The sequence below is a fragment of the Meleagris gallopavo genome, chromosome 10 (assembly GCF_000146605.3).
Source record: "Meleagris gallopavo isolate NT-WF06-2002-E0010 breed Aviagen turkey brand Nicholas breeding stock chromosome 10, Turkey_5.1, whole genome shotgun sequence".
In the NCBI taxonomy this organism is placed as follows: Eukaryota; Metazoa; Chordata; class Aves; order Galliformes; family Phasianidae; genus Meleagris; species Meleagris gallopavo.
In genome coordinates, this window is record NC_015020.2 from 11910184 (window position 1) to 11935128 (window position 24945).

The window sequence follows — 24945 nt, forward strand, 5'->3', positions numbered from 1 at the left end:
TGTTCGGGCGGAACTACGGGCTGAGCCCCGGCAGCCGCCTGCTGCCGCCGCGCTTCCAGGTAGGATCGTCCCTCGGAGGCCCCCGAGCCCTGAGGAGGAGCGATGCTATGGATGTTTGTCCTTCGTTTTTAGGAGAACGCGGATCCGCAGAAGACGGCGTTCCTTCTGCGCAAGCAGTGGACCCTGTACAGCGTCAGCCCTCTGTACAAGTTCTCCAGCGCCGACCTGAAGGACTACGCCCGCATGTTGGGTGTTTTCATCGCCACCGAGAAGCAGAAGGGGCTGGCAGTGGATGTGGACGGAGAGCTGGGTGTCAGGGTGGCCATGTCCGGTCTGCCCGAGCTGAGGGGCAGCGAGCAGGACCCCGCCGCTGTGCTGGTGCAGGTGGGGGCACTGGGGTGCTATCCACAGCTCTGGGCCCAGCTAAGGTCAGAGCACGGGGAGCGCTCAGCCACGGGCTGCGTGGACTTCAAAGAGATGTGAGGCCCTGATGGGGAGCAGCTGAGGGAATGGGATGGGGCAGTGTGGAGAAGGGGAGCTCAGGGGAGATCTCATCGCTCCCTTCAACTGCCTGAAAGGAGGCTATGTGAGGTGAGAGTCGGCCTCTGCTCCTGCGATAGGACAGGAGGGAATGGCCTCAGGTTGTGCCTCTGGAGGTTCTGTTTGGGTATTAGGAAAAATTTCTTCTCAGGAGTGTTGAGGCACTGGATGCCCAGGGAGATGGTGGAGTCACCTGTCCCTGGAGGAGTTCACAAACTGTGGGGATGTGGCACTGAAGGATGTGGTTGGCGGGGATGGGTTGATGGTTGGACTGGATGATCATGGTGGCCTTCTTCAACCTTAACGATTCTGTGATTCTTTTCCCCGTCCCAGCTTTCCTTGAGATCATCACTTTCCCCAAAAAACTCAGAAGAGAAGCTGATATGGTCAGGATGGTTCTGCTGTGTGGCTGGAGATGATCTTTTAGAGGATTTGCCTGAGAATTTCACTTGTTTACCTTTGTTCCTTGTTAACGGGGCGGAGAGTTACACAGCCATTGTTGGAAGTTGGTTTCAGAAGACTTTTGACTGCTGTTTCCGTCGTTTAGCCATCAGCCCTCTCAATCTCACTTGGATGGCAGCTATGTGGACTGGATGCAAAGTGGACAAAAGCACAGCTGCCACAGAACTGCTTTTCTCTGTTCCTCACCTGCCTCAGCCTCTGGATATTTCATATGCCATTCACCCTGAGGATGCAAAAGCTCTGTGGGACACAGTCCAAAAAACTCCAGGAGAGATCACTCAGGAAGAGGTGGATGTCTTTATGGAATGCCTTTATTCCCACTTCCACAGACACTTTAAGATCCACTTGTCAGCTACAAAACTGGTGAAAGTTTCTACGGGAATTGCCTCAGCACACTGTGATGGGATCATAAAAGTGAGTTCAATGATAATGCAGCATGTTCTCCTAATACCAGACAAGTTGAATAGTTGTACTTTACTAGAAACGCCTTCCTTTTAAAAATGAAGGCAGCCTTTTTCTTACAAATAGCTTCCTACTAGAAGTCAGAGGGCTCCTACAAGAGCAGCATGGAGGCAGGAGTGTTTCTGCTCCATATCTTGGGTCAAAATCGTTTTTAAAAAAAAGAGTATTTTGCAGACAACTGCAAATCTGACTGCATTCATTTGCTTTAGTCACTTAAGGGTATGTAAATGACTACTGATTTTCTTTTCTTTTTTTTTTTTTAACAGTTTCTACAAAGCCAATACCTGATTGGAGTGCTGATGCTACTGACAGAATTAGCAATCTCTCAGATACAGTGAGACTCAACTCAGCATATCTTCATGCCTAGAGAGGCTTACCAATGGAAGCTGATAAGCCTCGGAAAATTCATTCTTGCAGCACTTTTTCTTCTGACCTGTAACTCCTGTGTGCAACTACTGCATTTAAATCCATAGCCACAATTCAATATGCAGAAAAGGCATTTAACCCTACAGTAGCTTGTTAAGCATCTGTCTGTTATAGTCACTCTATCCATTTGTATATATTTATCTGCTGGGGGCTAGGAGACAAAACTGCAAGTTCTTGGATGCGACATAATGACAGGTTTTTCCATTATTGCTAGTGTTAGCAATTTTGGTTTTCACTTAACTGATAGCATCAGCTATACAGTTATACTCTTGGGCTGCAGGCTAAATGTCAACCACTCCATTGTCAAGCATGCCTGAAAAACTGATACATGTTTTAAGCTTCTAACTTCATTTTTAGCTAATTATGGCTGGCTAGTAATGGTCATAAAATGTTCATCTATTCCCTAGCTGAGCAAGGTGAAAAGCATGACACTTTCCTTGCTTCCAGCTCTGGTCCTCACAAAGTTAATGCATGAGAAATTGAAATCAGCATGAAGTAGAGATTTAATGTGCTTTGCCTGGTAGTTTATTGCCTTGGATGTAATGCTGTAGGCCAGAGTTCTGAGTTGGAGCTCTTGGTGCTAGAACTTTATATTTGATCTCATTCTATAGCATATAACAGTTCAGAGCTAGTGCACAGAGGCTGACTACGAACTATGTGAGCCAAAAGGAAGTAGAAGTGCTATGACTGGTACTACAGTACCCCATAAACATTTTTTAGCTTTTCTCCCTAATTGACTAGAGACGAACAGCATGTCTGACTCAATGTATACTTGTATTTTAAATTTTTTTACCTGACTAAATCGTTAAGCTTTGCTGCTCACAGTATTATTGAATGTGTAAAGCATAATTTCCTGTGGAATTCACTTGTAATAACTTATACAAAGTTCTTGAAACCTAATCAGTTAAATATGATGTAACCTACCTGTAAGCAGGAAGGCAAGGTGTGAGTTGGCCAAACCACAAGGTTAGGACACACATATCAACTCCCCCTAAAAGGAGCTGGCTTGTTCCTTCTTCACCCCAACAAGGCTGAGATGAACCAGCCATGTACACACAAATAACTGCCTAACATGACACCACCACATGCCTAGCTCCTTATCTCTTACTGAAACTAGCCTACCACTACAGTTAGAAAAAGAACCATGTACTTGCTTTCAGTCTGTATTAATTGGAGTTAGTTTTGGCTTGTGAAGGCTGCAGCCAGTCAAGTGAGGATGCATACAAAGGTTGACAGCCCAGCACTATTAGTTCTGTTGTTTTAGTTTCCTTTCAAAGACATCAAAGTTTGCTATGTTGACTGAGAGGAATGCTTGGTAAGCAGACCTGTATTTGATTTTAAATCAACCCATTAGTCATTTTCAAGATCTAATGTTCTGCTCTGACAGTTTGCATAAGTTACTTCTAAATTCAATGCAGCCTTAAGAACAGAACCTAAAAGCATATAAACCTTGTGGGAATGCTCCAGCAACATGCTTTGCTTTTAAGATTGGTACTTAGCTGAAGTCAGTGCTTTGCTAACTGTGCTCAGTATCTACCATAAGCTGCCTGTGGAGTAGTGCTGGAATAAAGAACTACTTCCCCTTCCTTATCACATGCTTATCTGTGCTACAGCTCTCAGCATCTGCAGAGAAGGCAGCAGAGCTAGATCTGACAAGATCACACACCTACTTTCTTCCAGGAAAATAAAACCGGTTCTGAAGCACATGCTTCTAGGTAAGTGAAGGTAACACCAAATGCCAGCAGAGTTATTAAGCCCCTTTTACTTGGACCTCTACCTGAAAAAGGTAGCATTCCTATTCATTATATCTATACAAACTGTACAAAAGCATAATCCGCTGCTTTCAACCAAAGGAACAAACAAAGAATAGCATAGAAGAAATTTATTAAGATAGCACTATTTATACAAGTTACTCATGCTAGAAAAAAGCATAAATGATTAATGTAAACATTTGTTTACAGAATACTTGTTTTCCTTGTAAAGGTGCAAATGATCTTTATATGTAAACGTAAGAATATCAACCTTTAGGGGAAAAGGAACTTTTAAAAAAACTTTTAATGACCCATTTATTACTGTAGTGTAACTTCTACTATATTCAAGCACATTAAAATGCTGTTACATAAATCAAACAATGGAGATAAGAACTTAAGATGTCAGCACTGCCTTCATCTCAAGAATTCACAGTCCTTTTAAAATCAGATTTAATAAGGTCCAAAGTTACATCAGGTGCAACAGTCTTTTCAGTACAGACAGTACTTACAGTACAGACAAATGTATCAGAACCTTTGAGCCTACAGTGCCTCCTTCCTCTCTCCCTACCCTGGGTACCTCTGCACTCACCAAAACATGACAGTAATTCACAGTGCCAGCAAACAGTCCCTCCCTTCCAAACTCATCCACGACTTCAGACCTTTTCCTGTTCTAGACAAGAACAGAGAAAGTGCATTTGAAACGAATCATCGAAAGGGAGTGCACCATCTCATCGTGGTCAGTGTTTTACAACAGGAATTCTAGAGACACAGATGAGAGGCAGGAGGGCAGCTAGGTGACGCTGGTCTAAGCATTTTTCACAGCAGGAGCTGACTCGACTGCAGGTCTGCCATTCCATCAAGAACCTGAGAGGTGAGTGTTGATCTAGGCTAGCCAGAATTAACAGATGATACCTGCCTACCAGCTTCAGAGAAGAAGTGGTTGCCTGCTGAATATATGAGACTGATTGAAATAAGCAACAGCGAGTTGTTTCTAGGTTCATATACAGAGGAGGTGAGGGACAAAAGCTGAACTTTTGTACCATACACTGTACAGTAAAAAGGCATCATATGAAATCCTTTTCACTCTCACCTTCTTTTATGGCCTTTCACTGATTCAGTCGATAGATGAGAGTTCCAGTTCTACTTCTTGCCTCCAGCAAGACTGAAAAGACACTCAGGGTACCCATAGCTCTCCCATACTCTGAGACCCAACTACATACCACCAGGGTTGGAACCACAGCAGCTTGCAGGACATAGCCCTGCCCTAACCATCAACTCATTAAAACTCAAATTGCACACGCACATATACATATATATAAAACACATATATATGCACACATATATGTATATAAAAAGCTGGAATCATCGCTGTGAGCAACACAAAGACGTGATACAAATTAAATGAAAAAATAAATATACTCTGTGCACAGGAAAGCTTCTGTGCAAAGGTGGCACCTTGCAGGTCAAGTACTTTTATCTTTTTTGAAGCTCTCTGTAAATAAGGCAAAAGCAATGTTTTCTGTATCACCTTCCTCTTTCACCCACCAACACAGCTGCCACATCCAATGCTCACAGCAGGAGGGAAAGGCAGGAAACTCTCCTTGCCAGACTCCCATTGTAGCTTGTTGTCTGTGCATTGGCATTGTTTATGCTATGGTGAATTGTACAGTTTGGTTTATTCAAAATTGTAGACTAGTTAGAAAAAAAATATGGACATAAGCAACACTTCTACTTTTGTCCAGTGGTTCCCTGGAGTCTGACAATGTGGTCTCCCACGGGGCACACTCTCACAGAAGTCATTTTTATAATTCCATAGAAAGAGTCACTGGCAAAGAGTTACATCAGGTCTAGACCGTCCATACTAGAGCTGCAAAGAGTCCAGTGTCAACAAGTCTCTTCAATCGTTCTAGGAATGAGAACCAGGGGGTGTCCCTCTCTTGGTGCTTACCATATATGGGATTCACAGTGTGTCATTTTGATAACACCCACTCCTCCTCCCAGCCGCCGGTAGTTCATCCCTCCGTACAACCTGCAAAGAGAAGGCTTCAGTAGGCACACTGCTCCAGCTCTTTCATTAAACCACCACGGGAACCATCAAATCAGTGTAAGCATAGTTACACCACTGTTAACACCTGGTTAAAGTGGGCTGTGACAAGTCAGAAGCAGAGCAGCTGCCTTTTTACAGACTTTTACAGACTCGCTCATGCCTTTCTCCCTCTAAACAGAAACTGCTTGTTTGGCCACGACAGTTTCCTGTTATTTCAGTAATCACTTGCTTTCTCCCTGCCTGGCTGTGAGAAAGATAAAGAAAAACAATTTCACAGGCTGTAGCTGACCATGGGCTACATTTTGGATAGCACTGGATCAAGGACAGATTTGCTATTTGCAAGCCAACTAATTTTTTTTTTTTTTAACATTTCTAATACCCTATACATTCAGCTGATCCAACCAAGATGTAACACATCCCAAGCACCATCTGCTTCTCCAAGATATGTTACTGAAACGGTGCCTGCGTTTCATATGGAAATCTGATCCCTGCAGACTCCAGGATCCTACTCACTTCAGCTGCATAATTCTCTGTGCTGCTGAAGTCTGCTGGCAGAAACAGGAGAAGCAAGTTCTTCAAATAGCTCTTCCTAGTGCAATCTGGGATTAACAAGTGATATCAGAAGAATTTCTTAGTCGAGCTACACAAAAAGAAGCCCTTCACAGAACAAGAAGTTCAACAAAGAAAAGGAAGACCAGATGATGATCAGCTGTTCTGAATTAATTGTGGGGGACTCACAGCTAATACCTTGAACAACCTCCAGAAGTTCTGCAAATGCTGGCCTAGACAGTAACTCCTAGCTCAAAATATCTTGTTATTGTTACAGCCATTGAAACCATTCAGCTAAGGAAGAGAAAGTACATATTCCTCTCTGCTCAGGTGGGTTTTCTCAGCAGTTCTACAGGTACTGACCATAGCTCAGCAGACAAGAGGAAGATCCCCCTGTGCTCCTTATGACAGCTCGTCCCAGCAAAAAGGGATTAATCTACTACTATTACTAAGCCAAAAGGAATAAGGACATTAATTGCTTTCTATTCCCCTCTACTCCCTCCAGATTACTAAAGCAGCAAGACTGAAACTTTAATTAGATTTGGGAATAAGTTAATTGCTTTTAAGTGTAGTTAAGACTAGAAAAGAAGAAATACGACTTCTCAGTATACATTTTCAATCAATTTTGTGATTTATCTTGTAAATCAGATGAAAATCTTCTAATTGCTGTCTTACAGACTTAAAGGGAGAAGAACATCATATGCTCAAAGTGTTCTGCCTCAGCTCCTCCAGAAAAATGTGGAGCTCACAGCCTCAGCTTGAAAGCCAAAAATGAGTAGGATGGTTTCTACACCATGACTAAGGGTTTCTATACCTTCTAAGGGCCAGCTCGTTTTTACCAGGAAGCAGAGGAGACCAAGCCCAAAATAAACACAAGGGGCAGATGTCTTTCAGCGTGGCTCACACTTTCAAGTTCAGAAGTGGCACTTAAATTATGTTTTGGAATAACATTGTCCTTGCTACCTGGCATGCCTGCTATGTTGCCTATTTTCTCAGGATCTCAAAAACCTACCTAGACTTGGTTTTCCAAGCAGAAACTTGCAAGAAAGTGTTTCTCAACTAGATGTGGGCATGGGAGTGCAATAGGTAAATAACACTGGGATATTACCAGCATTCAACTTCCATTCAAATTTAAACAGAGAAGTCATCTCGTCATGGAAGGCTTTTGCAGTCAGGCAGCAGTGTTGCAGCAATACAAGCCTGCCACAAAGGTTAGTGAGCAGCAAGCGACCCTTCTTGTATAATTACTGCTCAGTACTGGAGACTATGTTTCAGGCATAATAGAGAAGACAGCCATATAAAGTTCCTGTGCCTTCCCAATTTTTCAGAAGATGATCCTCGTGCAGCTTCATGCTAACCAGGAATTCACAGCATGAAATTTATGCTGGCTGCTGCACCAAGCTGTATGTCACAGTTCTAATTTGCTGGGACAGCTCCAGCTGGGTGACAGCAGCTACATCTGGAGATTGCTATTTGAGTGTTTCACAAACTTATCAGTTACCTCCATGTGTTAGCATCTGGATCAAACACCTCAATGGTCTTCAAGTACGTTGTGCCATCAAACCCTCCCACTGCCATTAGCTGTCCATTCACCACTGCAAGGCCAACCTGTAAAACAACCATCACAGCAGCTGCTTAGCTACTTGCTGAAAAGACATGTCCTGAATGCATACTCTGAAAATAACAATTGAAATAAATATTAATAAAAGGTTTAGCAGCCGTGTTTGGAAAAAGGCAAGCTGCAGTGGAATTTTCTAGGAGGGGAAAAAGTACAAAACAGCCTAAAATGCATTTAACTAGGACAGACTGGTATAAGATGCCACACAATCAAAGTACTAGGTTTCAAATAGCAGGACATGAAAAGCTAAATATGTATCTCAAAGCAGAGATATCACAGTAAAAGCACAAGGTTCCCCTTATTAGTGATGACAAGAGCTAGAACTGCTTCAATGTTTATAGATACATCAGAACATAAGTCTTTATCAGCCAATGCATATCACGTCCTAGATGAGACTTCTTGACAAATTACAACATGTACTCCAGAACATCTACCAACCCATAGCCTGCAATGACTGCTTAAACTGGAGGAGAACCATATGTAAGCCTACACAGCCTGCTCCTCCCAGGCTGTGGCTTGGAACATCTGTGAACAGCTTGGCCTCCAGCCTTTCTACTTTATCCTTCTGCAGAAGCACAAGAATCACAAAAACCTCAAACAGTTCTGTGGTTTAGGCAGATCACTTCCAGTGAAAGCAAAGCAGTGTAACAGCAAAGATAAGAACACAATGTAATACAGTCCTTGTTTTGGTTTTGAAGTACTTAGAACAAACTTAGGCGGGCTGCACATGCAGCTGCATCTGTTGAGGAATTCCTACATAGTGCAAATATAGAAGGAATTCATAAAGAGTCAGTGCTTAATTGGTAGCTGGAAAGGACAGTGTTGAACAGCGTACTAAATGCTTTGAGGAAGGAAATACAAATTTTCTGCTCCCCAAACCAGTTCTTGCTCAAGTTATGATTCACCCTTGCTTCAGCAGACACTGAAACACTAACATGCAGACAGAATGAATCCAGGCTTTGCTTTACTATGTAATTCAGTATCCAATGATAAATATTCATAACATTTGCATCTGCCTAAACATGATGACTACTTAAAACGCTACGTTAATCTTTTGTTCGCATGCCTGCAGAAAGCAGGAAGATTAGGAGTTGATGAAAACATGCTGTCACTCTCCATACCCACAGGATTTGTGGAAGAGAGGCAACATTCCATTTGAAAGCCCAAAAACCCCATTCCCACACACATCAAGGCAATGAAAGGGCTTAGCTACAAGTTAGTATCTACATACAATTGCTCAGTTTTCCAGCTCTTTTTTCTGTGCAGGTAGGATTGTTTACCTCCTAACTCACCCAAAGTGCAAGATGAGACCCAGGTGCTGATTTTAATACTGTCACACACCAAATATGTCTACTTCAGAAGAAGCTGAAGACCTCTTCAGTTTAATTCCTCAGTATAAGGGACCAAAACTATTTTAAAAAGACCTTCAAACAACTGGATGTCCATGCCATGACACAACTACCACTTCACTCCTGAGTCTTACTAAAGAGCATAACCCCTTTGCAAACACTTACCTCTCTGTTTCTATTCTGAAAGATATAAATGAAGCAAGAGGGAAATCTCACTCAATAATGCTCTATCCCCTACCCTCACCATGTGATGACAAGTAGCATAAGCAAGCAAACCAAGCCAAACTCACTCCGCTCCGTCGGGATGTCATGGCCACGACAGGAGACCACTGGTTGGTTCGAGGGTTGTATCTCTCAGCACTACTAAGCTCCGTCGTATCATCTCTGCCTCCCACAGCATATATCATGTCTTGGTACACTGCACAGCCCAGGTGCTTCCTCCTCGTCCCCATGGGTGCAATCGTATGCCAGCGGTTCTCCTGAGGATTGTATCGTTCCACTGCAGAGAAAATTTATATATTGTTGGGAACAGGGTTGGCAAGCAGCGGAGGTCAGCACTTTTATATCAGCACCCAAAGCACTGCTCAATCTGTAAAGATACTGCAGTGTCCACACAGGAAAAACAGGATGTACTGGATTGTTCTGTCACTCTAATGCTTTCCTTCCATAGAGAGCTTGCTTTTCTCTCCCGTTTCCAATCCTATGCAGTCAATCAATCAAATAAAGCATCTTCACTCAAGAATGAGTTGGCAGTGCTACAAAATGATCACCATTACCATGCCAAATGCAGCATCTAATGGGAAAAACCACACGTGCACACGCACAGAGGTAACAGTGGTTCACAGGCTCATATATTTACCATATATGAATTACCACATAGCAAAATCCCATCTGAAGGATAAAACATGCAGCTAACTAGTCATCAAGATATTCAGCTGCCATCTGGAGACATTAAAGACAACAAACAGGATCATGACAAATGCTGACAGCAATGAGAGGCAGCAAAAGGCATACCTGTATTGAGAGGAGAAGTTCCATCAGAGCCTCCCACTGCATAGAGAAAGCCCCCTAAAACAGCCACTGCAACTCCCAGGCGCCTGGTGCTCATGGAAGCCACTCGAGTCCATTTGTTTTCTTTGGGATCGTACCTGACAGAAGAATAAACATCAAAGCTCAAAAAAACGTCAACATCCTCACAAAGGGGGTAGAAAGGCTGATCTTATTCTCCCCAAAGAAAAATCCCCATAGGGGACTACCTCCTCCCGTGCTCCCTTTTCTTTCTCTTTTAATTTTGTTTTTAAAAATCTAGGTACCTTTCCACAATGTTGAGGCAAGAGACACCATCCTGGCCACCCACTGCATAAAGGTAGCCCCCAAGAACTGCTACTCCAACACTGGTCCTGCAGGTGCTGGTGGGGGCCACATCACTGCTCCATTGATTGGTCTTTGGATCGTACCTAGAAAAACAGCACAAGTTGCTTATCTATGCTTCAGACTTTCCCAAGTTTGGGAACTACTGAAGCAGTAAAATTCACCCATCTTGAGTCTGAGCTGCAACACAGCTATTTATAAGTTGAATAAATAATTCCAAAATTATGCAATGCATGCAGCACATGTAATTGCAGGGATGTTCAAACTGCAGTGCAGATGATTCAAACTGAAGATCAAAGGTTGAGGTCTGTAAGAAAGCACATTACCAGGGACTGGCTGGCATGTGCTAACTTGCATCTGTGCAAAGAGCAGCAGTCAGTTACTCTGCTGGATATATTCTGCAGTTCACACAAGCCAGCACTGGACCTGCTCTTACTGATAAAGACAAAGGAACCAGACCAACTTGGGAACCCAGAGGCAAGGAACAATGGCACGTAGCAGAAGAGTGGAAGATGTGGGAGACATAAGATCATGACGTGAGAAGCTGGCAGTATGCAAAGAGACAGTGAAAAGAAGGGGAGGAATATTTGTATAGCTCATTGGATTTGGTAGAGGGAAGAGATTTGGAGTGCATGAGTCATGTGGCTTGTAGGCAAGCAGATTGCAGTACACTGCTCCCACAAACACGAAGCTTGACACAGCTTGTTCAACTTGTGTCTTTCACAGGCCTAAAAGTGTGTTTGTCCTTCTTCTGTGTGTTTGCAAGGTTCCTTAATTCTGTAGTTACCACTCTGCATGAAATTCCAGGGTGCTTTCCCTCACTATTGAAGTAATGCATACTGCAACCTCAACCTTCCTTAACAACGCTAGAAACAAACCAGCAACTGCAAAGAAGGTTAACCAGGATCACCTCCCACCAATTACAACCAGACCCATGTCTTCATGATTCTTCCTTACACCAAAGGCTGTCTTGTTCCATTAAACCAAGAGTAAACGACACAAGCTGGATGTGTGAAGATCTAGTTCAGCAGTAAACCAGTACATATTGAAGTAGATAACAAGTAATAATAATTTCAGTTTTTTCAGCAGGAAAACAAAGAAACAAAAACAGCTGGCAAGATGAAGCTAGCAGCCAAGTTTAAGAACTCAGAGTTAGTATTCTGCATGTTGCCCTTATGGAGACCTACCTTTCTACACTGTTCAGGTAAGAGGAACCATCATGGCCTCCCACTGCATAGAGAAGGTCATCCAGAACACTGACACCAACGCCACAGCGCCTTTTGCTCATGGAAGCCACCATCCTCCACTCATTGGTTTGAGGGTCATACCGTTCCACACTGGAGATTGCATCCCCGCTACACCAGCCCCCCACTGTTGGAACCAAAGGCAAGAAATAGTGTCACAATAACACACCAAGCGCACACACTGCACAAGTGCCTGCTGCAAATAATCCCTCTGCACTTCAGCAGCCTTAACCCAGTAGCTTCATCCCTCAGAGTTCATCGTTCTGAGGATTACAATTAGAAGGCAGAATTTGATTTCCAAGAGGATTAACCTACACTTGGAAGTTATGATACCACCAAAGAGATGACACAAGTGAGGAAGTGCAAGCTGACTCAAATCTCCAAATATTAATGCACAGCTCATTCGGAAAGATGGTGACAAGATTCTGCTTAAAAGAAAACTATCACCAGCAAAACAGATTTGAATCTCCTGATTTAAGCCAGCAGGAGCTGTACACACCTGCAAAGAGCACCTCTCCACAACGGATGGGTTTGCGTGGTCTAGTCCGTGGTCCTTGCATCAGCGGTCGCTCTTGGGGTAGCAGGAGATAATTTTTGGCTTCATCCACTAAATCCCTGCACAAGACAGGAAAATATTAATTCCCAAAGTTCACCTGAAACTGGTCAAAGGAAAAAGCATGAATCAAAACTGACGGGAAGAGCAGTCAGCAAGCGTTGGATGCTTCAGGTATTTGCAAATCACAGAAGTGCATGAATAGATGCAGTTAAAACATGCACTGTCACCAAAATCCTCATCAGTTGTTTACAAGTCACTTAGACAGTGACAGCAATAGCCCTGCATCAATTTTTGACTGGTGTTAGTATTAGATCAATGGTTTTACTTTGGAACAAAACAGGAATTGAAAAGCACATAAATACGTAATACCTGCATGACCAATAGATGGAGATAGTATCTTTCTGATGAATATTTTCTCCTTGAGCTCACACTGTCCATCCATTAACAACTTATCATCTGGTCTAATCCTAATATATCAAAACCTTGAATAAAATAAAACAGAAAAAAAGTCCTCCTCCCCTCTACAAGTGTGGAATTCGGGTCAGTATGATTGCTTACTCAGGAGAAAAGCAGTTTAGCCTAACCCCTGAACTTTTCCACATTAAGCACAACATGGAAAAACGTGCTTTACAGATAATGTACAACTCCACAAGAATTAGAAAGGTGTGACTTATGTCACAAGAGAAGAAAGTAGCAGCTTCCTTCCACTAGTAGTGCAGGAAAGAGACTACATCTGGAATCTGTTCAGCTATCATGTTTTGTATGCAGCAATTACTTTAAGTCATATTAAGATTACGTATAAATGCCATGCATGTGGTAAGCTGGAATGAAAGGCCCCGACTACAGAAAAAAGTGAAATGGAAAACAATGCACCAAAGGGTTGTTTTTTTTTTTTTAACCTAAAAGTCAACCTGTGTACTCCAGTTCTGCTTTCACAGAAGAAAAAAACCTTTAAAAGAATGGAATTCCTCTAGGGCACGCTACCAATATTATGCAAAGAAATAACGTGTCGTCTTGCATTTCTTCTCCTCCTTGTTGCAAAAGGACAAGTTGGGAGAGATATTACCTGTTCACTACTAACAAACAAGCAGTTTCAGAGAAGAGATGTCAGTAAGGCTCCCTAATAGAATGAAATCCCATTCCGTAGTTCAGCAAGGAGATTTACCGGCATTCCTCATCGCTCTTAATCAGAGGATCAGAGCCCACTGTACCCACAAGAAACTTGGGACTCAGCAGTGGCAGGCGAACGTGCTGGAGGACCTGCAATACAGAACAGAACAACACTGTAGATAAGCTGTAAATCCCCAAACAGAAAGAAATTGGGGAAAAAAAAATACTGGCTAATAGTGATAACAAGCACAAGCAGGTACAGACAGAGGGACCTGAAAAGACGTACAGTTTTAATGCCATTAATAAGAGCTAACTTGAGGACAGCAGCATTTCTTTGTTTGCTTTTAAACAATTTTCAGAAGCTTTTCTCTAAATATAGTTGCATGTAATATCTGTATTTCCAAAGAAGAAACACCAGGGTAGGCACTCGTTTCTTTTGATCAAAAAGCCTGAGACTTCAGAGGCTTTCCAGCTGACAGCTTTGTCAGAATGGGTGCTTCTCTGTGAAATGGCTTGGCTTAGATGAAACACTGCATTTCAACAAAACCATTCTGACAAGCTCCAGTATAAGATCCTGAGGGCTGAGGCATAAATCAAACAGCAGAGCTTAAAGATGCAGCTCAAATGAAGACAAGCTTTTCCTTACCCACTGTTTTTTGTACAACACTCAAAGCAATCCAGGCCACCGTGCCTGAACAGACCACTGAAACAATCTAGTTTGGCAAGCCCTACCTGGAAACAATTCAATAAAGCCCCTATTAGAAGGTCTGGTGGCTGCATCTTTCAGCCTAGATGAAAGGAAAATGCCAACCTTCTAACACAGGAGGAAGACAAAACTATCATGGAGCTGCGTGCACCCAGAACCGTCACACTGCTGTTGCGTTGCCCTATCAGTCCTCATTACTCTTCTCCTGGATAAAAGGAGCCTTGAATGTCACTGTGCTCATTATTACCTGTGGCAGCTGGGGTCTTCTTTCCTGAATGCTGTACTTCACCCAGGCCATCACTGCGTTGAACACCTGCTCTTCGCTACGAACATTTAACTCATCGCTGGATATGATGTCTATGAGCTGATTGGCAGGAAGCAGCATGAACTCCTCGCTCTCCATTACCTGGTTAAATAGAAAACACAGATGAGGATAGTGGCCAAAGCACCAGAACCATTCCCACTTCTGTTTCTCAGTGCAACTCTAAAGGACAGAAGGCCCACTTGAAGTAGAGCCCAACGGACTGATTCAGCAAAGTGTCAACTACCCATCACTATCTTGCCATCAACACATGACAGGCTGGCTGCAAAATACAGACCCAAAACCACATCAAAGATACATAAAAAGGATAGTTTTAAAGGGTCAAGTCACAGAACACATTGGTCAGGCTTCAGAACTCAGAAAGAATAAGACTTGCCTTTACAATCAGCCTTCCTGCTTGCCCTGTGTAACCTATAAAGCAACATCAGAACAGAGAGGATCTATTCTCAAGCAATGCAAAGCAGAAAACAAATAAGGAGTCTCAGAGACGAGCTACCAAAAGCTGAATGCCTGTATGTGGCAGAACAGAAAATACTTCTTGACAAGGAGAGATGGATTCATTTGATCGTCTCTCACTTGTTTTAAATATATGCACAGAGCACGTGCGGGTCCAAAGGCGCTTAAGAGGGAATCAGAGCTTCTGAAGACCCTAAGGACTCATCCCTTGTGAAACTCAAGCTTCTGACAATCTGCCAGCACGTTAATTCCTTCAGCACCCAAGATAGTGACCAGCTCCTCAGGAGGCCTCAGCTGCTCCCAGCACACAGCCCTGAACACACGCGCTGGGGCTGCAGGCTGTTAGCAAAGAGTTTTTGCTTGACACCCATCAGTTCAGCTTCCCCACAAGCACTCCCAGCCCACAGCCAGTCGTCTGAGCAATTCGCCGACATAAAACAACTGAATATCAGCTTGTCCATATAAATTAAACCACGTTCGAACTTCTTGACTTATGCTATGTTTCATTTATGCTCCAGACACAAGATCCTCTGCTCATAATAATTCTCCTACGTTAACAACAATTACGTTTGCAGATAGAGTAAGCACCTGAGTCTATTGCTACAAAGTGCAGCTTGTTCATCCCTATGTGGATTTTTTCCCCTTCATACAAGGTGTCAAAGAGCAAACAAAAATACAAAGGCTGCTCTTGTACAGTCATTTCACATCTCACACACAAGATTCACTGGGGGTTTGAGGCAAGAAATTGAATTAAGGGGAATAGAAAACTTGGGAAAACATTCTAGCAAGAAGCTGACGATGTAATGCAGTAATATATACACAACAGTTAGTAGAAGTAGAGGTTAGCACAGCAGAGGACACGAAACAATTCACTCTGCATTTGAAGTAACTGCATGGGCTGGCTTGATGCCTAGTGCTTAACATTTGACACTGCCATTCAGGAAATTCCCATCTCACGTTTCTCTTCACTTTGGAGGAACAGTGACTGTATATAGGAGTACAAGTTTTCTATCAGTTATCTCCGTCCCTTTGGTAAGGGATCACCATTCTCTGGATGGAAAGTAATGGCAGTGCAGAACACGGGCCCAGCAAGGAGCACCATTAATGCTGGATGCAGAGAAAGAGCAGAAAGAAAAGGGGAGATCGTTAGGGATGAAGAGCAGCTGAACTCTTGGATACTGAGTGGGACACCAAAAACTGTCCAGGCCAAACAAACAGTGAGCTAATCTAAGTGGTTTAATTAACTCAATTATAATTTGCATCATCTTTAAAGAGGAGAGTGTTTTCTAGAGACCAAAACTCCTGCCTGTGTGTGCTTTCACAGGGAAAACTAACACAGAAAGCCATCTCTGAGGGACTGTGAAAGAAAAGAACCCCACGGCAGGCAGCTCTCGACAGCCAGCTGCAAGCATTAACACTAAAACATTCAGATACAAAAGCGTTATGCTGTCAAGAAGTTATTTAGAGGCTTGTAAGCATGCCCTACTCGTGTAATAATAAGAAGAACGCAGCTCTAACCATTAAAACCACCAAGTACTGAAAATAAACAACCATCTGGTTACCATCCTGCTCCCAAGGAAAAACTGCAGAGGAAAAGAAATGCAGAGCAAGCACACAGCACATGACACAGACAGCTAAATGTAGGGCTTTGAATGCAGAGCTTTTGGGAAATCACCAAGTTCTACAAAATAACAAGCTCTTAAATAGCAAATTCTGTCTTCATGGCTAGGGAAGTCATATTTAATTGCAACTTTTAGAGTAAGCTGATGTCATGTGTCTACAGTCACATATCAAATATTGTCTTCAAGGTGTCCAACAGTCAAGTTCAACTGTGTTTGCTTCTCCTCATAATTTTCTTAAGTACTACCTGACTGAAATTAATACAATTCCAATCTGCTTCCTGCAGGGAAAACAAGAGCGTGCAGGCTGCAATCAATCACACACTGCCACTTCTCTGGGGAATCCGAATTAGCATCAGTACTCCATCCTGGAGTTACCATTGCCTTTGGAAAGGATCCACCTGTGAAGCAGGCGGAAAAAAGAAGTCTCTCTGCAACAGGCTACCTGTCCCAGTGGATAGAAGAGCACTTTCTAGAAAGAGCAAGAAAAATCCCCCTGCCAGGGGAACACATCTTCACACTGAGAGCACCTCTAGAGAGCAGCTGCTTCCAACACACTTCAATTCTTACCCTTCCAACCAGGGCTAGGGAAAGATACCACTTAAAAATGTTGGGCTCTCTTCAGCATCTGGGTGTAAGAACGAAGTAGAGACCCACTCTTCTCTGGGTATTGCTTGGGGAATCCTTTATTACGCTGATCCCTCCCTGAACTGGTAGCTGGAACCCCCAAAAAATTTTCTATGGAGAATTTGAAATGCAAGAAGAGACTTGAGCGTATGAAGGTCAAACACCACATGCGAATTCCTTTCACATCTAGCTATCCAGCTTCTGCTGAATAATAAATGGAAAACCCTGGTTCTGCTATAGCAAGGGAGTTGAAGACTTCACTTGATACAGCCATATGCTCATCCAGTTCCTTCATACTCCCAATCCCTACATTCAGCACATTTCTATTTCTCATATATTATCCTCGCATTAGGACTCTTCTCCCCTCCAATCATATATCTTGCAGCACACCCTAGTGCAGCTACATCAGTTGCAACATCAACCACCACCTATGTCTGTGGCCCTGCCTTCCATGCAGCATTCAACACAGAACTCCAAGAGAGGAAATGCCACAGATCATATTTATGATGTATGGAACAACAGTGAAACGCAGCCCTGCAGGGGCTCTCTTCCCCCTGCTGAGGCCAGTATCCATTTCTATCAGCAGAATTGAGGGCAGGGTTTTGGAAGAAGCACAAAGAAAGAGTACACCACAGCTCTCTAAAACCACAGTTCCAGCAGAGGGGCTTCTTACCTCCTGGAAATTATGCTGGGTGAACTTGTCAGCAATCCTCAGCAGTTCACGGCATGAGTGAGTGTCAGCAAAGGCTCGGATGCCCAGGCAATTGGAAGGGTCCAACTGTCTCTTAAGGAACTCACAGCAGGCCTCCTGGATCTCAGCCAGCTGGAGAAGGCAAGCAGCTGGCAACAAGGTCTGGACGTTTCCCTCTTCCACAGTAATCTGAGAGGTGTAGGCAAAGTCAATGAGCAGTTCCATGGCCCTTTCGTCGATGTCTCTGATCACCACTTCCGTCTGCCGACTCTCCGCCAGCTCCCCAGTGAACATGGCTCGGAAGTACGGACTGCAGGCGGACAGGATCACCCTGTGGGCATAGATCTTCTTTGCACCTACCACCAACACCACATCACACAACTCCCGGTGCTTTCGGAGAAGATTGATGACTTCCAGAGTCTGTCGAGGGTGCTTGTCGGAGATGTAAGGCATACGAGCAGGCTGCGGCACCCCTTCCGGCAGCTTGTTAGGATCTCCCAGTGTGCATCGGCTGGTCACATCCATTCCGGTCTCCCCTGGTCGAGTACTGGTACACCTGCAGCAGGGGAAAGCCAAAAAGAAGATGGTCATCGACTCATCTATCACCAGCTGTCAGCCAAAGCTCGACGCTTGACACCAATCACACGGGCAAAACCAACGCTGCCCAGAGCTCCACGTGAGAATGTGAATATAATCGTGGTCACGTGCAAAAAGAATCAGTCTCAAACCAAAGTCTACTTAGAAATAAACAAATGCCAGCTTGCAACAGCCTTATATCTCTTTTTATATGCTTTTTATGACACGCCACAGTGAAGCCCAACCACATGAACATATTTATTAACTGAACCTCATGACTGCCTCACATGGTAGAGAAATATTATCCCCATTTCACAGTCTCAAAGCAAAGAAGGTTATCCAATTTGTCCACTGTCACTTGAGTTTTGTCAGTGCTGGAGACGGATTTCTGCTGCAAATAACTGCACTCACACAATTTAACCAAACTTCTCTATTCTTCTGCCTACATATTCAATAGGGGTGTCCATCACTCATACCTGAACACACCCAGCTGTCCTGAGGACTTCAGTAGCTTTAGATGGCCTGCGAGATACCATGCAAGCAGGATTAAGAGATCGATCAGTATTGGAAGTATGAGAAGTATTCATAACCACCAACCTACCAAATCAGGAAGAAAATAACGCTCTGAACACCCAAAATGACATCTCAGTTATCTGAATCTTTGCCTCGTGCCATATTTGCAATTACTGAAAAGGATGCGACAGCACCACTGACCTATCAACTGCTCTGAAAAATCAAGCAAACAGAGGAAACTATGGCCTCTTCCACTTAAGAAGAAAAAAACTTCACTGGGAGCAAATGAAACACACAGTGTGAAGAATCAGACTGCTGACAGCTATGAATAATCAGTGAGCACGCTGGCTGTCGGAGATAGACTGAGAGAGCCAACACATCCATTTCTAGCTCCTCTGGTACGTTGGCATTTGGGAGTTATCACTACCTCACTCTGCTCATATTAAGAGCAAAAGAAGAGACAGCTTTGCTCTTGCTCAGTGCCTTTTGCAGCATGCTTGGAGGAAAGAATTAAAAAAATAACTCACATCCATTCCTCTCATTATTATGAGAAGTGCATTTTCTAACCACAAGCAAACCAGCCTCTTTGCAGCAGTTCCAATTACTTGCATCCCAGACTGTTTTCCCATTCCCCCCACACTCTCTCCTTGATCGTGGCATTCAGCTGCTTCAGATCATTACCTCTCCCTCCTATCTTTGTTACACAGATCCAGCTGGGTCTCCCTCTGCACTTTGCTCTTGTTCAGCCTCTGCACTTGAAATGCCTTGCTTGTTCGCTTTTTAAATATATATTTTTAATATATCCACTGCTGTTCTCCTTTCTTGACACCTCTGACAAATCCTTCTGCTGCTACACTGCCTCTCACTCCCCTCCACCCACTCATGTCCCTCACAACCCAAATTCACTTTGCAGTATTCCAAAGCTCTGCGAAGTTCCTCCCAAACAATGCAGGTAAACACTCCTCACAGCATCAAAAGTGAACTAAGTTCAATGGTACCCTCACAAAAAATCTCAAGAAACCTTAGTTAAAGATTAATTTACCTAATTGACTTTCTCTGGTAGTTCCCAGCAGCTAAAGGCAGACAGTAAGTAATTTAATCCCTCTACCAAGGGATGGAGGAAGGCAGTGACAAAGGCCCCCAGTATAGAGGGCAGCTCGCACTAAGCATGCCACATGGATTTCATTGTGCTAAGATCAGATTTGGGCAGCAGATCCCCATTCCTTGCCAGGCTAGAATAGGCTTTTCTCCCCAAATCTGACTGCTGAGATCTTTAATTGAAAAGGAAGCTGGTTATTAAGAACCTCAGGCATTCCTGCACTGTTCCCATCCTCATTTATCTGAGCGTGCCTATTGTATCCAGCCTCCCTTCTTCAAGAAAAAATAAAAGGGGCTGGTTAATGATTAGAGAGAACTGAATGGCTAGGAAAAAAAAAAAAAAAGAATAATAAGCAAATTAGCATTCCTGATTCATCCATAACTTACCTCTAGGTAATGCAGAAGCAAGCGATCAATGGGCTTGGGAATTTCCATACTGGATCAAGACAGGTGCTCAACGTTAAGCACCGTGGGCTGCTGCTGTGCACAGGCACAGAATTAAAAGGACTCCGACAGCCTGTGTCTCCACAAGGATAATAATTTCACTGCATTATGTGTGCATTATGCATATATATGCATAGAGAATGAAACGGTGACTCAGTAGCTTAGAGGTGCGAAAGACAGAAAGCAGCATTTGATTCTCACATGCTAGGCTAGCTGCCGCCCCCCCAGTGCATTCACAGCTAAGAGCTGCTCCCAAATACACGGGGCGATTAAAAAGAGGTGAGGATTGAGGAGGAAATGTGTGTGTGTGAGGATAAAGGATTGGTGCTCAGCTACGCAGATATGCTGGGATTAGCCTCCATCAAAATGCAGGGCTGAGGAAAGCAGCAAACACAATGCGATTAAGAAAGGGCTGACAAAGGATCGGTTTCCGTAGCACACTGCTGAGAAGTACAAACAGAACCACAGGCAGTCTGCCACACTAAGTCAGCGAAATACACAGGCAGTGCTACCTCCATTTTATTCATCTATGCCACTTCCCAAAACTTTAGCTGTTAGCACGGGCACCTGTGAGACTTTCACCCTTCCAGCAACACAGCCGCAGTGAAAAAGTGCAAAATGTACCCAAGAACATATATCTAACAAAAACACTTCCAGATAACATCACTGAGCTCCTTAACTTTAAGGTCAGGGTGGCCTGCGTTTTTTGGTTTCAGATTATGTATGTTTTAGGATGAGATCACAAGAAAGCTTTAATGTAATGCGGAAGAAAATAACTGATGGGACCTACGGCCCACGGAACAGAACACGAAACAGGCTGAAAGCATCAGCTGAAATCACTCATTGCTCTAATGGATTTCAGGAGCAAAGGATTTTAGTAGCAAATGGAGATGATGAATCAAACCAGTAGCGATTTCTGTCAATGCCTAGCTTGGAATTTTATGCATAAAGTCATGCAGAGTTACTAGGACAAAGCCCTTTGGTTTAGTTGGTGGTGTTGTGGTAGACAAGTAGATGGAAGTGCTTTCTTGCAGCAAACAAAACTCTACGAATTAAAAATTTAATTATTAGTAAAAAATACCACTGACTCCTTTTCTTACAGAGACAGCAAGGCTTAGGAAAACACTCTCACTGAGGTAGCGTTAAGCAAAAAAGCACATAAACCTGACTGCATTATTATTTTATATTGCTTAAAGTGAGAGCAGCAGTGATCTGGTACACAAGTCCCTATTTACACTTAGTTACACTTTCACTCACCAAACTCAGAGAACTCTCAGTTTCACCAGGAATGAGGATGAGAGAGCACAGAAAGCTCATTGCTGGAGTCTTCCTCCCAACCTTTCTGTAGCTTGTCTTGGGCAAGAGCTGTGCCCACACTTAAGAGCTGCTGCAGTCCTCATGCACTGCTTGAGCTACGTACAAGCACATCACTGCCTTACCACCAACTTGCTGTGTTGGCTTCCTGGCTTGACTCCAGCCCTTCTGCATCTTGACTTGCCTGATGATGGCAGGACTCCTAGCTGACCCCAGCTACCATATCTGCTCTCTGCCCTCCCTTACTTTGGTGCTGTAGAAATATACCCTTCATCAGTAAAGACTCCTCTGCCTCACTGATGCCTTCAGCAGAACAGTTTTCTCTTGCTGCTCCCTGACAGTGAGAACAGCCTGCCCCAACTATCACTTCATTGCTAATGCAAGGCAAATCCTGCTTGTGATGGAGAGAATGCTCTGATGTGCAATCTTGACAAAAACAGCTGCGTTTTTTTTCCCCATTCAAATCACCTTTTCCACCCTCTGAATGCTGTACATATTCTACACCAACTCACCATGCCAACTAATGCATCTGGGCAGAAGGGTTAGCTCAGAAGTAATGACCACGTTAGCATGTCAAACAAGCCAGCCACCTCTCCACCATAGAGGGAAGGAAAACAAAAGGTACTGGAAGGTCTGGTCTCTATGAGTTGTTAAAGAAGCCTGAAGCTCCAGGGTCATCACCACAACAGAAAATCTCTGCTGCTTCAGCCTGGTGCTGCTGCTCACTGTTAGGTCTAGCCCAGCCTGAGTGGCAGACAGAACTCCTGCCGTGGCAAACCGAAGGCAAAAACCCACTGAACACCTAACAATCCCTGCATTTCCATTCTCTGCCTCTGAGATGGAAGAAAGCTGTCTGCTCCTTCACATGTCACTCAGAAAAAAGAAACTTGCTGTAAAAGCCACAGGTTAACTCATTTCTGCCCCAAAACCACACTGCTCATCTTGGCAAAAAAAAAAAGCAAAAAAAATAACTGATTAACATAACATGGCCCCAGAGATGCCCATATCATGGACCAAGGTTTACTCGTTAGCTTAACTGAAGCATCATGCTGATGCTTACAGAATTACCCCTAGCAAAGTTTCCCAACTTTTAACACCCTAGAGTACAGACAGACTAGACTATTTGCAGGAGTTCTCTCTACTTCATTTGCAGGGAAAAAAAAACACTTCAGGCAACTCTGCTTCCACACAGCTTGAGTGCAGAAATACTACTGCTGTTAAGGTTTGCTGTGGCACATTTAATAGTGAACAGCAACCAGAGCAATCCTGTTTGCCTACATGTCATCATGCTGATTTACTGGGACAATTCTTTTCCTGTCTATAACAGAACATTTCTGATATAGCCACAGCAAACACTCCCCTGAATTAAACTTCAGCTGCATCTTCAGCTCATTAGAACTGAGGCAGCTGGCATCCATAATTAGAAGAGAAAATCTCCTTTTCATCCAAGGCCTTACCCCATCAGAGGAGCTAAACTCCTTTAGCTAAGAGAAAAGTAATGCCTCTCAGAAATCAAGTTCAATTTTATTCCCAGACTGTTTATTTCACACTATCAGAACACAGAAGTAATTAAATACTAGATTTTAAGATATAGTAAAAGCGAGGAGGGGCAGAGGAGAACATAGAATTACAATAAATTGTCTTCCAAACTCTTCTCCTAACAGCACATCCACTTCCAGACATCTGGTCCTGTAAATACTGAGAACTAAACACACAGAAGCAAGGACTAAAGATAAATGCTTACACTCTAACTCTCCTATCCAGATCTTTTTTTTTTTTTAATAGAAAAAGAGGTTTCATGGTCTAAGCCCTTCTGAAACCAACTTACCACAGGATTTATTTACATGGGGTTAAAAGGAGACAAGTGTTTCTCATCTTACCTGCGCATTGGCTTTCCGTCCATGCACCGCGAAGAGAAACCTTCACCCTACACTTCAAGACCCGATCCGAAGGGAGAAAAAGAAGAAAAACAGTGATGCTGTGAAACAAGAGCCTTCCTTCCTCTCTTCAGTCTGACTCTGCAACAGCGGAGCTGACCAAATCCACATCCTAATATGCCTTCAAGCTCTAATCCAGCTATAAAATTTGCAGCCTGGATTAACGATGTCTCAACTGCAGAGGCTAAAGCAGATGGAAATATAAACATCATTAAAACTCATTTCACCACAGCTGCATAACAATTTGTTAGGCAAATGGAACACATGGATCAGAGGATACTGACTGTCTGCTCACCTGCCTATCGGAACCCTTAGGTTTGCTCTACCAAAGGACAAAATGCCTTGAGTGACAGGAGTGGGGCTCTGCCTCGCTGTGCAGCAGGGACTGAAGGCAGGCTGGCCACTAAGGCACAGCACAGCGCTGACTTCAAGTTTAAAGAGGGTAGATTTAGAAAGGATATAAAGAAAAAGTCTTTTACAGGGAGGGTGGTGAAGCACTGGCACAGGTTGCCTAGTGATGTGGTTGGAGACTGTCAAGGTGAGGCTGGATCAGGCCCTGGGCAACCTGACGGAGCTGTGGTGTCCCTGTTCATTGCAGGGGAGTTGGACTAATGGCCTTTAAGGGTCCCTTCCAACCCTAAGGATTCTGTGACTTGTCACAAGAGAGCATCCTGCATTCAAACTGACGTCCCCAGGCTTCCTGCATTCAGACACCCGGCGGGGAGCGGTGAAAGCATAGGAAAGGCAACGATGGGAGTGAGACCGAATAACTCTTAAAGAAAACAAAACAAAACAAAACAAAAACAAAGCCTTTCTCAGACGATCGAAACGCTCAGCTGGAGCCCCGCATCCCAAACCTTTAGGGCAGAACTTCGGGCTGAAGTTGCAAAATGGCTCCAGCTGCTCCTGCCTACGTGATCCAGCCCCCACTACGCCAAGCCGAACCCCGGGCACGCCGCGCTCCGACCCGCCGCCTCCCCCTCCTCCTTCTCCTCACAGCGGGGCACGGCCCACCGCGGCCGAGCCATTCTCAGGCCTACGGATTTCAATAAGAATCAAAGGGGGGCTCAGGCCGAGCTGAGCGGGGCTCACCGCACGGCCGGCTCCCGCACCGCGCTCGCTCTCTCACTGCCGCGGGACGCACCTTCTCTCCGAGC

The 24945-nt window shown here is 43.9% G+C and overlaps 2 protein-coding genes across 5 annotated transcripts; one reads left to right on the forward strand and one right to left on the reverse strand.

Annotated features, from left to right (window-relative positions):
* Nucleotides 1-2: 2 nt before the first annotated feature.
* On the forward strand, nucleotides 3-3480 carry CENPL (centromere protein L; the record flags this gene model as incomplete). The annotated part of the gene is made up of 4 exons (XM_010715918.3): nucleotides 3-59; nucleotides 133-384; nucleotides 874-1416; nucleotides 1731-3480. Coding segments are annotated over 4 exons (924 nt in total), but the record flags the coding sequence as incomplete, so codon positions are not given.
* A 277-nt stretch (nucleotides 3481-3757) lies between these two features.
* KLHL20 (kelch like family member 20) lies at nucleotides 3758-24945 on the reverse strand. 4 transcript variants are annotated; one of them, XM_010715752.3, is made up of 12 exons: nucleotides 24933-24945; nucleotides 23732-23783; nucleotides 17889-18462; nucleotides 14439-14597; nucleotides 13541-13635; nucleotides 12319-12434; nucleotides 11763-11946; nucleotides 10518-10661; nucleotides 10219-10352; nucleotides 9495-9703; nucleotides 7739-7845; nucleotides 3758-5670 (listed from the first exon to the last, which is right to left on the reverse strand). In XM_010715752.3, exons 2-12 carry the CDS (start codon nucleotides 23752-23754, stop codon nucleotides 5586-5588), a joined length of 1830 nt encoding a protein of 609 aa, XP_010714054.1. In that variant the 5' UTR covers nucleotides 23755-23783; nucleotides 24933-24945; the 3' UTR covers nucleotides 3758-5585. The 4 variants fall into 4 exon arrangements, with proteins under 4 accessions (XP_010714054.1, XP_019474139.1, XP_010714053.1 ...); XM_019618594.2 differs by having other exon boundaries at nucleotides 23732-23778; nucleotides 24881-24945; XM_010715751.3 differs by having other exon boundaries at nucleotides 24881-24945.

Excerpts from the sequence above, each read along its gene's own strand:
- KLHL20 (XM_010715752.3), bottom strand. The coding sequence starts at position 23,754 with ATGGACGGAAAGCCAATGCGCAG. Across the intron at positions 13,636-14,438 it reads GAAGACCCCAGCTGCCACAG|GTCCTCCAGCACGTTCGCCT; the intron begins GTAATAATGAGC and ends TCTGTATTGCAG. Across the intron at positions 9,704-10,218 it reads AACTTCTCCTCTCAATACAG|TGGAACGATACAATCCTCAG; the intron begins GTATGCCTTTTG and ends TTTTCTCTGCAG.